We start from the raw sequence: 11,279 nt of genomic DNA on the forward strand, positions 1-11,279 counted from the left end.
TGTTGGTGAAATTTAAAGACTAACTTAAGCCTAAATTTGCCAAGGTGTAGAGGAAATTTGGGCTGGGTACTACTAGTGCCCAGGAAGAACCTCCAAAATGACCTCAGGTCAGGATTCAGGTCTTCTTAGTGAAACACAACATTGATAACAACTGTCATAGATATTACAAAATATTTTTCTATTGCAGAGGAAAACAGTTTAACTGAATTATTTCTGCTTATTTTTTATCTGTAGATGATGCATTCTGTTCCCACAACTATTGAAGCATTTAGTGGTATTTACTGGATCCATATATCTTTAAAAACAGTCACATACATCTGCACTCATACAAGCAAATTACTAACACCTCTCTCTCTCTTTTATTTTCAAGTTGGATGCATTTTATCACATGAAACAGCACTAGATACTCAGCTGACAACGTGTCTTATTGTTTGACAAACAGAAGTACCGATCGTAAAAAATTATTTGTGCAGGCTTAGTCCGGTCTGTTTAAGACCTTTCCATGTGGGACATTTTGACTCAGGTATTCAACTGAACTGTGGTTTTCCAAAATAACTCTAATCTTTCAAGACAAACATCACATAGTGCTTCATGATCACAAAACATAAAAATTAAAACATTAAATGAAAAGACTGTTAGACTTAGAAAAAAATGTATGGAGATAATTAAAAATTATAAAAATTGTATACACTAATAGTGTTTGAAAAGTTATTCATGAAAAAACAAAAGTCCTTAATCTTTGAGTTGTGTTTTGTGTAAAGTGCAGTGTAAATAGTTTTTTCAATGTTCACTCCCTAATGAACTTTCTAAATAGGGAGATCCATGCAGTCTTTCCTATCTTAGAGACACTTTTGATCTTTTTACTAACTTTTGATCAACATAATTCAGGTAACTATTGTGAGTAATTAACATAATTAGCAGGTGATTATACATAATATTTCACATCAATTAATTGTCTTGTTTTCTTGTCCTGTAAGGATATTGCTTAAGAAATCCATAAGATGGGTCTGATTTTTGGATCAAAGTGAGAGATCGTGAGATTTCCTTAATGATATTTCAGAAAATTATCAAATCTCAATGATATTTCCTTTTAAAAATAGAAATCCCTCCAGGACCACCTTAGTGAATGACTATGATAAACAAGGTGGTGACGGCAGTGACACTCAATCCCTGAGTGTGTATTGATCAGTCTGGACCGGAAAGGCTGCATGGTTTGCTGCTCTGGGACACAGAATTAGACTCGGGGGTTGTTGTTTACACACAGCTACAACAAGAAACACTTATTTTCCTGTTGTTTGTGCAAATTGATATTGTAAACATTCCCATTACATGCATAATGGTTTATTTACTCATTCAGAACACAGTGCAATAAATAAATGAGATGTACATGTAGATTTTATGTAGTTTTTGTCTTTAATTTTATCCATGACTTTAAGGGGAATATTTGTGGGAAAACAAGCTGGAGCTGCAACTACTATCTCATTATTGAACCTCATTTAATTTTGTTCTGCAAAGAAGCTAAAACCAAAACATGCATGATTTCTGATGCTTAATAATCAGATAATTGCTACAGTCATTGTTCAGATGTCAGACTAAGGTAGTCTGAATGTGACTAAGGTAGGTCTGTCTTGATATTTGTGCAAATTGCATGAATATTTTTGAACTACTAGGTTGAAAAGGCAGCACCTGCTGATGCTTTTCCATTGAATCCCTTTACTTCTGTTACACTATTCACCTTAAGTGTGATTTGTGTGATTGGAGTCTATGCAGCCCACCACTCAAACCTCCTATTAATGTACATTAATTTTAATTAAAGTGCTTCTACACTGCCTCATTTCTAAGTACAGGATCATTTTGAATTGCGTGAGCGACTAAGGTAAACTTGGCTGCAGAAAGGCCTCGCTCGGCACCAGCAAAATACTAGACTAGCCAATTTTCATTCAGCACACAGTGAATCACATCTGTGAGCTCTTAATGTGTGCAAAAGGAGCTTGCATCTTCCCTAATCAGCTCACTTAAGTCACGACAACACACTGTACATCGCCTTTATTGGTTGTTAGCTTGGTGTGTGGTTTCAGAAGGCTTCACTTATGCTCCTTCAAGTGTTTTTAAACAAAGAAAGAATCTGTGATCCACTCTGAACCTTTTTTGGGGTTTTTCTTGTTTTTTTATTGTACTTTTTCTCTTGTTTTCCAATGGAGGTGTCTAGTCACATACAGGTCTTAGCAAGAAAGAAAGTTCGAGAAATCCAAGCTGCCATTAAGGTACGTCTGGCTTTGCCCAGTTGCAGGGGGCTTTTCATTGCCATGGTTACAGGCTCTTCCTTTGTTTTCCTCCCCTCCCCTACCCCGCAGGTGTCTAGTCACATTCAGGTTCTTGCCAGAAGAAAATCTCGTGAGTTTCATTCCAAGCTAAAGGTATGCGCTTTTCTGCTTTTGGGCTTGTTGGTTGCTGTGCATCTTAAACTTCCTGTTCCTGGTGACGGAGTGAATGCATGGTCCTCTGGTTCCCTGTAATCCCTGACCCTCTGCTGACTGTTACCTGTTCAGCCTTTTCTGATGTCCCTTCAATTTCTTGCTCATCTTCTCACCTGGTCATGCTTTCACTGTCCGCCCTGTGAGGTGTTTCTGTTGGTTTCCCTTTACGGGCCATTGCTTCAACAGCAGCTGCACATCAATTTAAAATTTGTCAAGCAATAGTGAAATTATTATTATTTGTATATATATTATCCAAATGAACGGATATTTGGAAGTTAATTTTTATTTATTTATTTAAAAAACGGGCAGCTATAACAGTCACTTTGCTTTCGGAAACTACAGGCAGTCGAGATTTGTTTTTAGAGGAGTGCCGCCCATCACTCCATTTAAGCCAAATTTAAGGAGGTTAGCTACCAAAGCTAATAACACTGAAAATTTACACGGTTGAATCAACTTCAATTGACTACCATTGAATTACTGGTTTTGGCTGCACACTAGTTGGACAAGATATATGTGTTAAGTGAATTTTATGATAAAAATGTGATCTGTGATAAGTAAACAAATATATGAATAAACAGTATTACTTTAATTCTTCTCTGGGTTCTTGCTAATAGTGAAGCCTGATAAACAATCCAGCAAGAGGAAAAAAATACATTTATTTTCATCTCAACAACATGGTTTAATAAAAACGCATTTGTGTACATTTACTGTTTTGGCAGTAAAACAGATTAGTTGTAATTTCTTACTGACTAACAAATTTTCTCCTAAAACATTTTCTGCAGCATTAAAAATCAAGTATTTTCAAATATATTTGATGGATATATATTATAAATATATTACCAGTATATAATATTTAATGTAATGCAAACAGTCAAGAATATTGATTTTTTTTAATAGGGATATTGTGGTAATGTTAAATTTAATAGTGTTGTTTTATTTTGGTATATTGACATCTTTTAAATCGTTAAGCTTATTTAATTGAAACCAAGAATCAGCATCGAGCTAACTGAAGTAAAAAAAAAAAAAAAAAACTCCCACTGCACAGTTTAAAACTATAAATTTTGACACAAAGTACCACAGAATGATATTGACTTTATTTGTGTTTTATGAAAAAACAAAACCCTGAATAAATTAAGAGTTTCATATTAAAAAATGAAACACTTCCTACTGATCACCAATGTCTCTTGGAGTGAGACAGTTTTTTCACTTTGGTGAAATTGCTAATCGTTAAAAAAAAAGATAAGGGTATGTTCAAGTTTCTTAATTGGTTTGGGTTTAAATATAATTGTGGAACAGTCCAGGGCTCTAATTTTTAATCTATCTGTGTTTAGTGAACATGTTGTGAAGCATGCTGGCATTGGCTGTTGGTGAGTGGCTGAGCGCTGACTCTGTGCAGAAAACTGCCTGTGTACATTTCTTCCCAAGCGGACTTCATTAAAAAAGCTGGGGCACAGAAAGGGAGGAAGTGTATGTGTTTAGTAATAAAATGAAGAAGACCTTATTCCTCCACTTCCTTTAAAAGAGTAACCCAACTTTTCTTGGCTGTCGGGAGTCTCACTGGTGCACATTTAGAACGGAGAATTGGTGGGAAGCTGACTCTTTCTGAAATGCCCTTTTTATTTGTTCTTGTCCTTTTTGTCCCCAATCTGTTAACACCAGGTTCTCACAATGCAATGGCTGTCAGCCGCTTTCCTTCCTCTCAGTTCAGATGTCGTCATTTCAGACGACAGCTATTTCAGAAATGGTGAAATCTGTTAAAGTCACGAAGACTTTTCAGAAAGGCAGAATAAAGTGGGAGAAGCACATTGTGAAATAAGTAATCTTAAATAATACCAACGGGTATTTAAGGTATTTTTTATATCAAAGGGCACTTTACCCGTGTGTAATTTCCACCTTTTCCTGGGACTATACATTTTGACTTTCACACTTTGCTCCTCTCCTTGTATTCAGCACGAATTAATGACCCCTCATTAATCTGTGTGCGTGAGTGTGTGTGTGTGTGTGGGGAAAAAAGCCACTAGCTACATCAGTGGCTGCCCTTTGAGGGGCACAGGCGGCTGAAGAAAAACAGACAGCTTTTGTATGAATCCCTGTCTTTTTTTTCATTTAAAGCAAATTAGTGTTCAGCAGCAAAGAGAAATCCAAGTGTACCCTTCATTTAGGCAGCATCAAAACCCGCTGCCTCTGCTCTTTTCTGTTGCATTTCAGTAAAATTACAGTCATTATGTTACTGCTCTGTTTTGTCTTGAGTGATGACTACTGATCAGGAAATTATAGAGCAAGACTTTAACTACAAAGGCTAAGGCTAATTTGTAAATACAAATTTCATTACCCTTTTGTTCCTGAGTGTTCCTGACACTTGCGTGCATACTTGCACACTTGTTCTATAGTTAAGCTTTTACATTTAATTGAATTATTAATTACATTTTAAGTAAAATATTATTTTTTAATGCATATCTGAAATTTTAATTTTGAACTGTAATTATCTGCATTATTTTGATAAGCTTACAATGAAACCTTGTTCTTTGCATTTAGGTTACGAGCATGGTGAGTATTTATTTTCATTTCTGAGTTGCAGTTTCTGCTTTATTTAAATGCTGCTTTGTGTGTTGCTGCTAATTTTGCATTTGTGCTGCAGTCATAGTGACACAATAGTTTCTGCACTGTTTTTTATGTTTATTGGTGCCTCTTTGTGTCATCACTCCGCTACACTGACATCCACTGCCAGCATGCCTACATGAAGCTTCTGACACCAATAGGTCTGCATGGACTTTCCACTGTTCCAACAGGCACACGCTACTGCAGCATTTATATCTATAAATATTGTACAATTTAATTGAATATTAACTTGGTATAATGTTTACATTAGTTAAGTGTTTAGCCTACCTTAATTACTTCCAAACCTGTAGAGTAGAGACCAAACAAAAGAAGCAAACTTATGTCATTACTCTTTAATAATCTCTTTTTTTCTATAGATTTCTTGGCACTAATGGCCTTTGTTTAATGATAAATTGCCAAGAAATAGGGTGAAGAGAGAAGTGAAAGGCATACAGCAAAAGGCCTGATACTGGGAATTGAACTCCAGACAACCATGTTGAGGACTATTGTCTCTGCACAACATCTGAGTCACCCAGCGCCCAGGTTTTTATTAATCTTACTGAAGTGGAGTTGATGACCTTCAAGTTTACTTCAGAAATTCTTTGAGATGTTTTTATGTGATGAGTTTTGACATGCAGACAAATGTAACCTTCAGACGGGTGCTTCTGAATGAGCATTTTAAAAATATTTCCATTGAAGATTAGTCATCAAGTAAAATTTAATTCCACTGCATACCACTCCCTGCTGTCATATCTTGGAATTTCAAAGCTATTGTTTAGCGCATACCTTTAAAAAAAAAAATCAAGACTCCTTAGCATGGCAATGCTCATGGTGCTTCTTTCAATGTGCTTTCTGCGTACTGCTGTGAAAGAGGTCGGTGGTGCTTTCAATGTGCAGTTAGACTCTGTTTCTTGCTACCTCACCAACATGTGCCCCAAGCTCCCCAACTCTCTCCTGTGCGAGTGCTAAGCCTTTTGTGACTGCCCTTAAAGGACCAAGCCGTGAAGGACAAAGCCCTCCAGAGCATGGCCTCCATGTCCTCGGCTCAGATCGTCTCTGCCACGGCGATTCACAACAAACTTGGCCTGCCAGGCATCCCTCGGCCTGCCTTTCCAGGAGCAGGGGTAAGAACTTCACCAGTACCCTGTTATTGATCCATTCTGTCCCACTTCACCCAGGGCAGCAGCGGGGCCAACTCCATCAACACTCTGGCCAAATCACATTACACACCACTGTTCCAATCTGATAAACGCATGATGAGAAGGAGTGCTAGTCAAGATAACTGTAATCAGTAAAGATTAGGAGCCTTTTTGATGTTGCATGTATCAGATGCCCACAGTTGGGCTTACTTTGATGATTTATGTTTCTTCATTCTCCAGTTATGGCAGGGTATGATATCAGCTGGGCAGCCGGGATCCTCACAAGAGTAAGTCTTATAAATAAGTGTCAAAAACATTTAATCTATTGTTATACATTTCATGCCTCCATAGGGCTCTTTTCACTGAAACCTGTGCTTTCCTTTTTCAGTATAAAGCCTTTTACCCAGCAACCATATCCAATCCAGCCAGCGGTCACAACAGCCATTTCAAGTAAGGATCAACTCTATAAATAATGGTCATACATCTGTCTTTTTTTTTTTTTACCCCTCCAGGGGGTCTTTTGTGGGCTCTAGTGTCCCTTATATGATAGTAGGCTGACAGGAAATGGGGAAGGAGAGGGGGAAGACATGCGGCAAATGTCGTCGGGTCCGGGACTCAAACCCGCGACGGCCTCGTCGAGGACTCAAGGCCTCCAAATACGGGTCGCGCTAACCGCTACGCCACCACGGCACACCACCACGGCACGCCCCTCATCTGTCATTTTTAAACTGTGAACATATAGAATAAAGATTAACTTATCTTTACTCTAACCCAATTTAGTAAATTATGTTGTGTTAAAAAAATTTTTAACAGTGTATTTTCAGTTCATAAAACCATTTAGTTCTGATAGGCAGCTACTTCCTGAATATTTTTTTATGTTTAAATGAAAAGAAATATAAATTGATTATTGCTTTGAATACAGAAATGTTTTAATATCTTGTGCAAGCGATAAAACCAACTGTACACTGCAGGTTTCAACTTCACTAAACTGAATAAAGTGGTCCATCTTTATATCCACACTGATGTTCAATAAATATGTCTGTGACTTCAGGAGTGAAGTGTCCTTCACACTTACTTTCACTTCTCTGTAAATATGTGTGAAAAGCCAAAAAAAATCTATACATATTTGGTCACAGTTGTACAATTTCATAGTTTATATTTGTACAAATAAAACTTTTTAATTTAGGTGAATGTATAGCTTCCTGTTTTAGATTGATCAGAGTGTTCAGGACACTTGGTTACTCCATGGCTTCCTTTGGTACAAACATGAGATAACACAAAGAACCATTTCCTCTATTGGTTTTCAAGCTTTCACTTGTAAGCTGTAACTCATAAATTAATTTGCCTTTTCTCTGAAAGAGGACAGCGATTCTTTAATCATGAACGTGTTTAGTATTTACTGTGAAACATTTCAGAAAGGAGATGAAACTCTGGCCATCCTTCTGTATTTGCAGGTTATGAATCTGCCACTGCTCCAGCTCCCACAGCTCCAGCATGGCAGGGCCGCTCCATCGGCACATCCAAACTCCGACTAGTGGAGTTCTCCGCCTTCTTAGAGCAACAGAGAGACCAAGACTCGGTGAGGAGAATTATGTACCTAAAGACTTAACTTCTAGGTTTCATTCCCACCTTGTATGAGACAGCAACTAGCTTCTCTCTGTGAATGAAGAGAAAATATTTTCCCAGAAAAGCATTCAGCTGTGTGGAGGCCAAAACAGGCTGAGCGGGGTAAAGTCTGCTTTGCAGCAGCACATAATGATTTTAGATTCATCCGCTTTGTTAAAGCATCTTTTTTAAACCCAGTTTAAATTTATGTAGAACTTGGATTCGCCAATCGTTACCTGGCTTGTGTCTCATGTTTGCTTACAGTCATTTATTTTGCATAAAGCTGAAGGATCTAAAACGTTTCATTTCTCATGAAAGCTGCATGTCGTAGACATTGATCTAACCCTTTCACTATCACCCTCAAAACATTTGTCAACGGGTCCTTAAGGACACAGTGTCCTCATGACGGCTAAGGAGTTTTAAACTTGGGGACAAAGCATAAAATAATATTAAATAATGTTTATAATGAAAAACCCCTCCACTGTTTCTAAAATAAAACAGTTCGGTAAAGAGGGACCACAATTTCTCCACAGCCATTTAAAAATCTGGTTGCAAGTTATTGAATGCTCAACATCAGCTAATGTTGCCAAGAATGCCTCAAATATTTACTAGGTTTGTAGAGCAATTACTTTTCACTTATAGGCAAGGTTGGTTTTGAAACTTTTTTCCCACTTCTAAACTTTATTTTGTATTTATTTAGGTTGCCTTTGGCTGATCTGATATATTTAACATGAATTCTTTAAAAGGGAAAATACATTTTAAAACACTGTAGAAAAGATAGTTCTTTATTTTCTGAGTCTTTATTATATCAAATAATATATTTTTAATGCCTTCAATTGCAAATTCTTTTATGAATAAAATATGACTTCTTTGCTCTTTTAGTACAACAAGCACCTCTTCGTACACATCGGACAGACAAATCATTCCTACAGTGACGCCTTGCTTGAGTCGGTGGACATTCGTCAGATTTACGATAAATTTCCTGAAAAGACAGGAGGATTGAAGGAGCTGTATGGAAAAGGTCCTCAGAATTCCTTTTTTCTCATCAAATTTTGGGTAAGTGTGAAAATACAATGCACATTTTTAAGGTTATTAAATGCAATTTAGAATCATACATGTAATTATTGTTAATGTAAAAAAAAAATAGATCCTGTTCTGTATCACTTTGTTCAAGTTTGTATTTGGTGATTTGGAGTAATCAGGCTGCACAGAGAAGATTGCTCCCTTAATGTTTGCAGAATGCACCGTGCTATATTTGGACTTGCATAGCAGGAGAGCCTTTTGATCAAAGCTCTCGCTAATTCAGTGTAATATCTCCTAACAATGGAGTGACCTGGTTGCACTCCTAATGGCTGTTTAAACATTGTATGTATTTCCTCCCTGATGCAAAATGCTAACAAGCGGCGGCCAACAAAGTAGCCCCCGTATGCACTTGGACTAAGTCCCCTCGAATTCCTTTTGAAGTGACCGGCGAATCTGAATTTCAAATGAACGACAGAATCTGCGAAATAATGAACGTGTAGCTGCTTTGCTTAATGAAGGAGGAGAATGTTGTTGGGAGAATGTCTCCTCTTTTTGTGCCCATAATGAACAGGATGTTTGGTGCACAGAAAGGCTGCCCTCCAGGATCCGTCCCATTCGTCCTCAGAAATCAATCCTCTAATGTAACTTCATTTAGTTCTTGTTAGATGATGCCTTCCTCGGGTTGGATGCATTTACATGCCTACATGCTGAAAACTTTAATTCAATGCATATTAATAATCCCAAGAGATCTGCGATCAATATCTGCTATGTGTGTATGTTTATAAATAGCATTTTTGTCAGTTTTTCCATAAATTAACATAGTGATGTTTTATGTCATAACCAATGACTATGTAAATAATATTTAATATACATAATATTTCATACGATGTGAGAGATCCTGATAGAAAAACAAACCCCTGCAGACATGTAAGAAATACAGAACCCTCCACATTTATTGACGCTCCTGTTAAAAATGTGTAAAAGTTAATATTTTAGTCTCACATTGAAACAAATCTCATTGTTGTAACTGTACAAATGGGCAAGTTTAGGTTTTCTACTGGTCATTTGTTGACCTATAAAGACCAAATGACCAGTCTTTCATCTATTTGAACCTTAAAAAAGTTGATCTTTTTTTTTTCTCCCTCAGGCCGATCTAAACTGTAACATTCAAGATGATACTGGATCATTTTATGGGGTGACCAGCCAGTATGAAAGCTCAGAGAACATTTCCATAACATGTTCGACAAAGGTTTGCTCCTTTGGAAAGCAGGTTGTTGAGAAAGTAGAGGTATGAACTTTTTTCTCTGGGTCAAGTTGAATTATTATTGCAGTGAATTTTTTTTTTTGTTTTTCATCATATTTATTTACTATATGTCCCAGCTTTAAATTCTCTTTTCCTTTCCACAGACTGAATATGCGCAGTTTGAGAATGGACGCTTTGTCTACCGGATAAGCAGGTCTCCGATGTGTGAATACATGATCAACTTCATCCACAAGCTAAAACATCTCCCAGAGAAATACATGATGAACAGTGTCCTGGAAAACTTCACCATCTTATTGGTTAGCACCTCCCTGACTCTCCCCCGGACTCATTCTTCCTCTTTTCTCAGTCAGGATGTTTTGTCGGCGGTTCCAGCTGTCATTTTTGCCGCTCTGACATTCCTCTCATTCCACAGAGGATGAAACTCCGTCCCAGGAGTCTCATTATCTGAAAGGGAAGATAAGAGAGGGCAGGAACTCCTGCTATTAGGGGTCTTAAGTGTCATTAACCACAAAGAAATAATTAAGGCAGAAAAAATAATTAAAAGACAGGCGTAGATCGATATTTTGTGTGTGCGTATGCAAAACAACCAGGGTCTCTTTTTATGAAGCATTTTATGAGTTTTGCTAAAAGCAGGGCCCCATGGGGTATTAGAAACAGTGGTAAAATAATAATTAACCTGCCTCCCACCTAGACAATAAATGCAAGAGAGGATATATCTAATTTTTTTCTAAACACTAGCTTGCCACCCTGGCCAAAGATTACTGACTCCTAAAGTGTTTAAAAGCTTCTAGCTTCAACAACTTGAATGGAATTTGTTACTCAAGAACTTCTTCTCACTCCTCAGGCTCAGTAACGTTTTAGTTTAAGTTCATTTTAAAGATATTACTTTTGCCAAGAAAACATGGCGGCATCATTGCACCCCAAGGTATTTTCATGAGATCACTTTTGTCCTTAAGAATCAGTGATAAATACAGAATTTAGCAAATTGATCTAATGACTTACAAAAAAACTTAGTGTAAACCAAATCCATTATTTTACATTTTTGTCTTATTAAACGTGAGGACAAGTGTCCTAGTTTCTGGTTCTTATTGTGAGTCTTGGCCAAAGTGATGGCCTAAAACAATTAATAACTTTATATTGAAACTATTTGTTTCGGCAAGTTATGAGATACTG

General features: G+C 37.1%; 1 protein-coding gene across 9 annotated transcripts in view; it reads left to right on the plus strand.

Annotated features, from left to right (window-relative positions):
- The window catches only part of tead1b (TEA domain family member 1b), a 50,510-nt gene that overhangs the window by 32,818 nt on the left and 6,413 nt on the right, over positions 1–11,279 (plus strand). Inside the window, exons 5-14 of one of the 9 annotated variants that reach the window (XM_028014505.1) lie at positions 2,202–2,264; positions 2,355–2,417; positions 5,013–5,024; positions 6,068–6,199; positions 6,455–6,501; positions 6,603–6,664; positions 7,669–7,793; positions 8,702–8,875; positions 9,990–10,130; positions 10,250–10,402. In XM_028014505.1, the coding sequence (XP_027870306.1) occupies positions 2,202–2,264; positions 2,355–2,417; positions 5,013–5,024; positions 6,068–6,199; positions 6,455–6,501; positions 6,603–6,664; positions 7,669–7,793; positions 8,702–8,875; positions 9,990–10,130; positions 10,250–10,402 (972 nt within the window). Of the gene's footprint in view, positions 1–2,201; positions 2,418–5,012; positions 5,025–6,067; positions 6,200–6,454; positions 6,502–6,602; positions 6,665–7,668; positions 7,794–8,701; positions 8,876–9,989; positions 10,131–10,249; positions 10,403–11,279 lie in introns of those variants that run through there. The other 8 variants (XM_028014503.1, XM_028014506.1, XM_028014507.1 and 5 more) reach the window with 8 other exon arrangements.

The sequence above is a fragment of the Xiphophorus couchianus genome, chromosome 4, assembly GCF_001444195.1.
Source record: "Xiphophorus couchianus chromosome 4, X_couchianus-1.0, whole genome shotgun sequence".
NCBI lineage: Eukaryota > Metazoa > Chordata > Actinopteri > Cyprinodontiformes > Poeciliidae > Xiphophorus > Xiphophorus couchianus.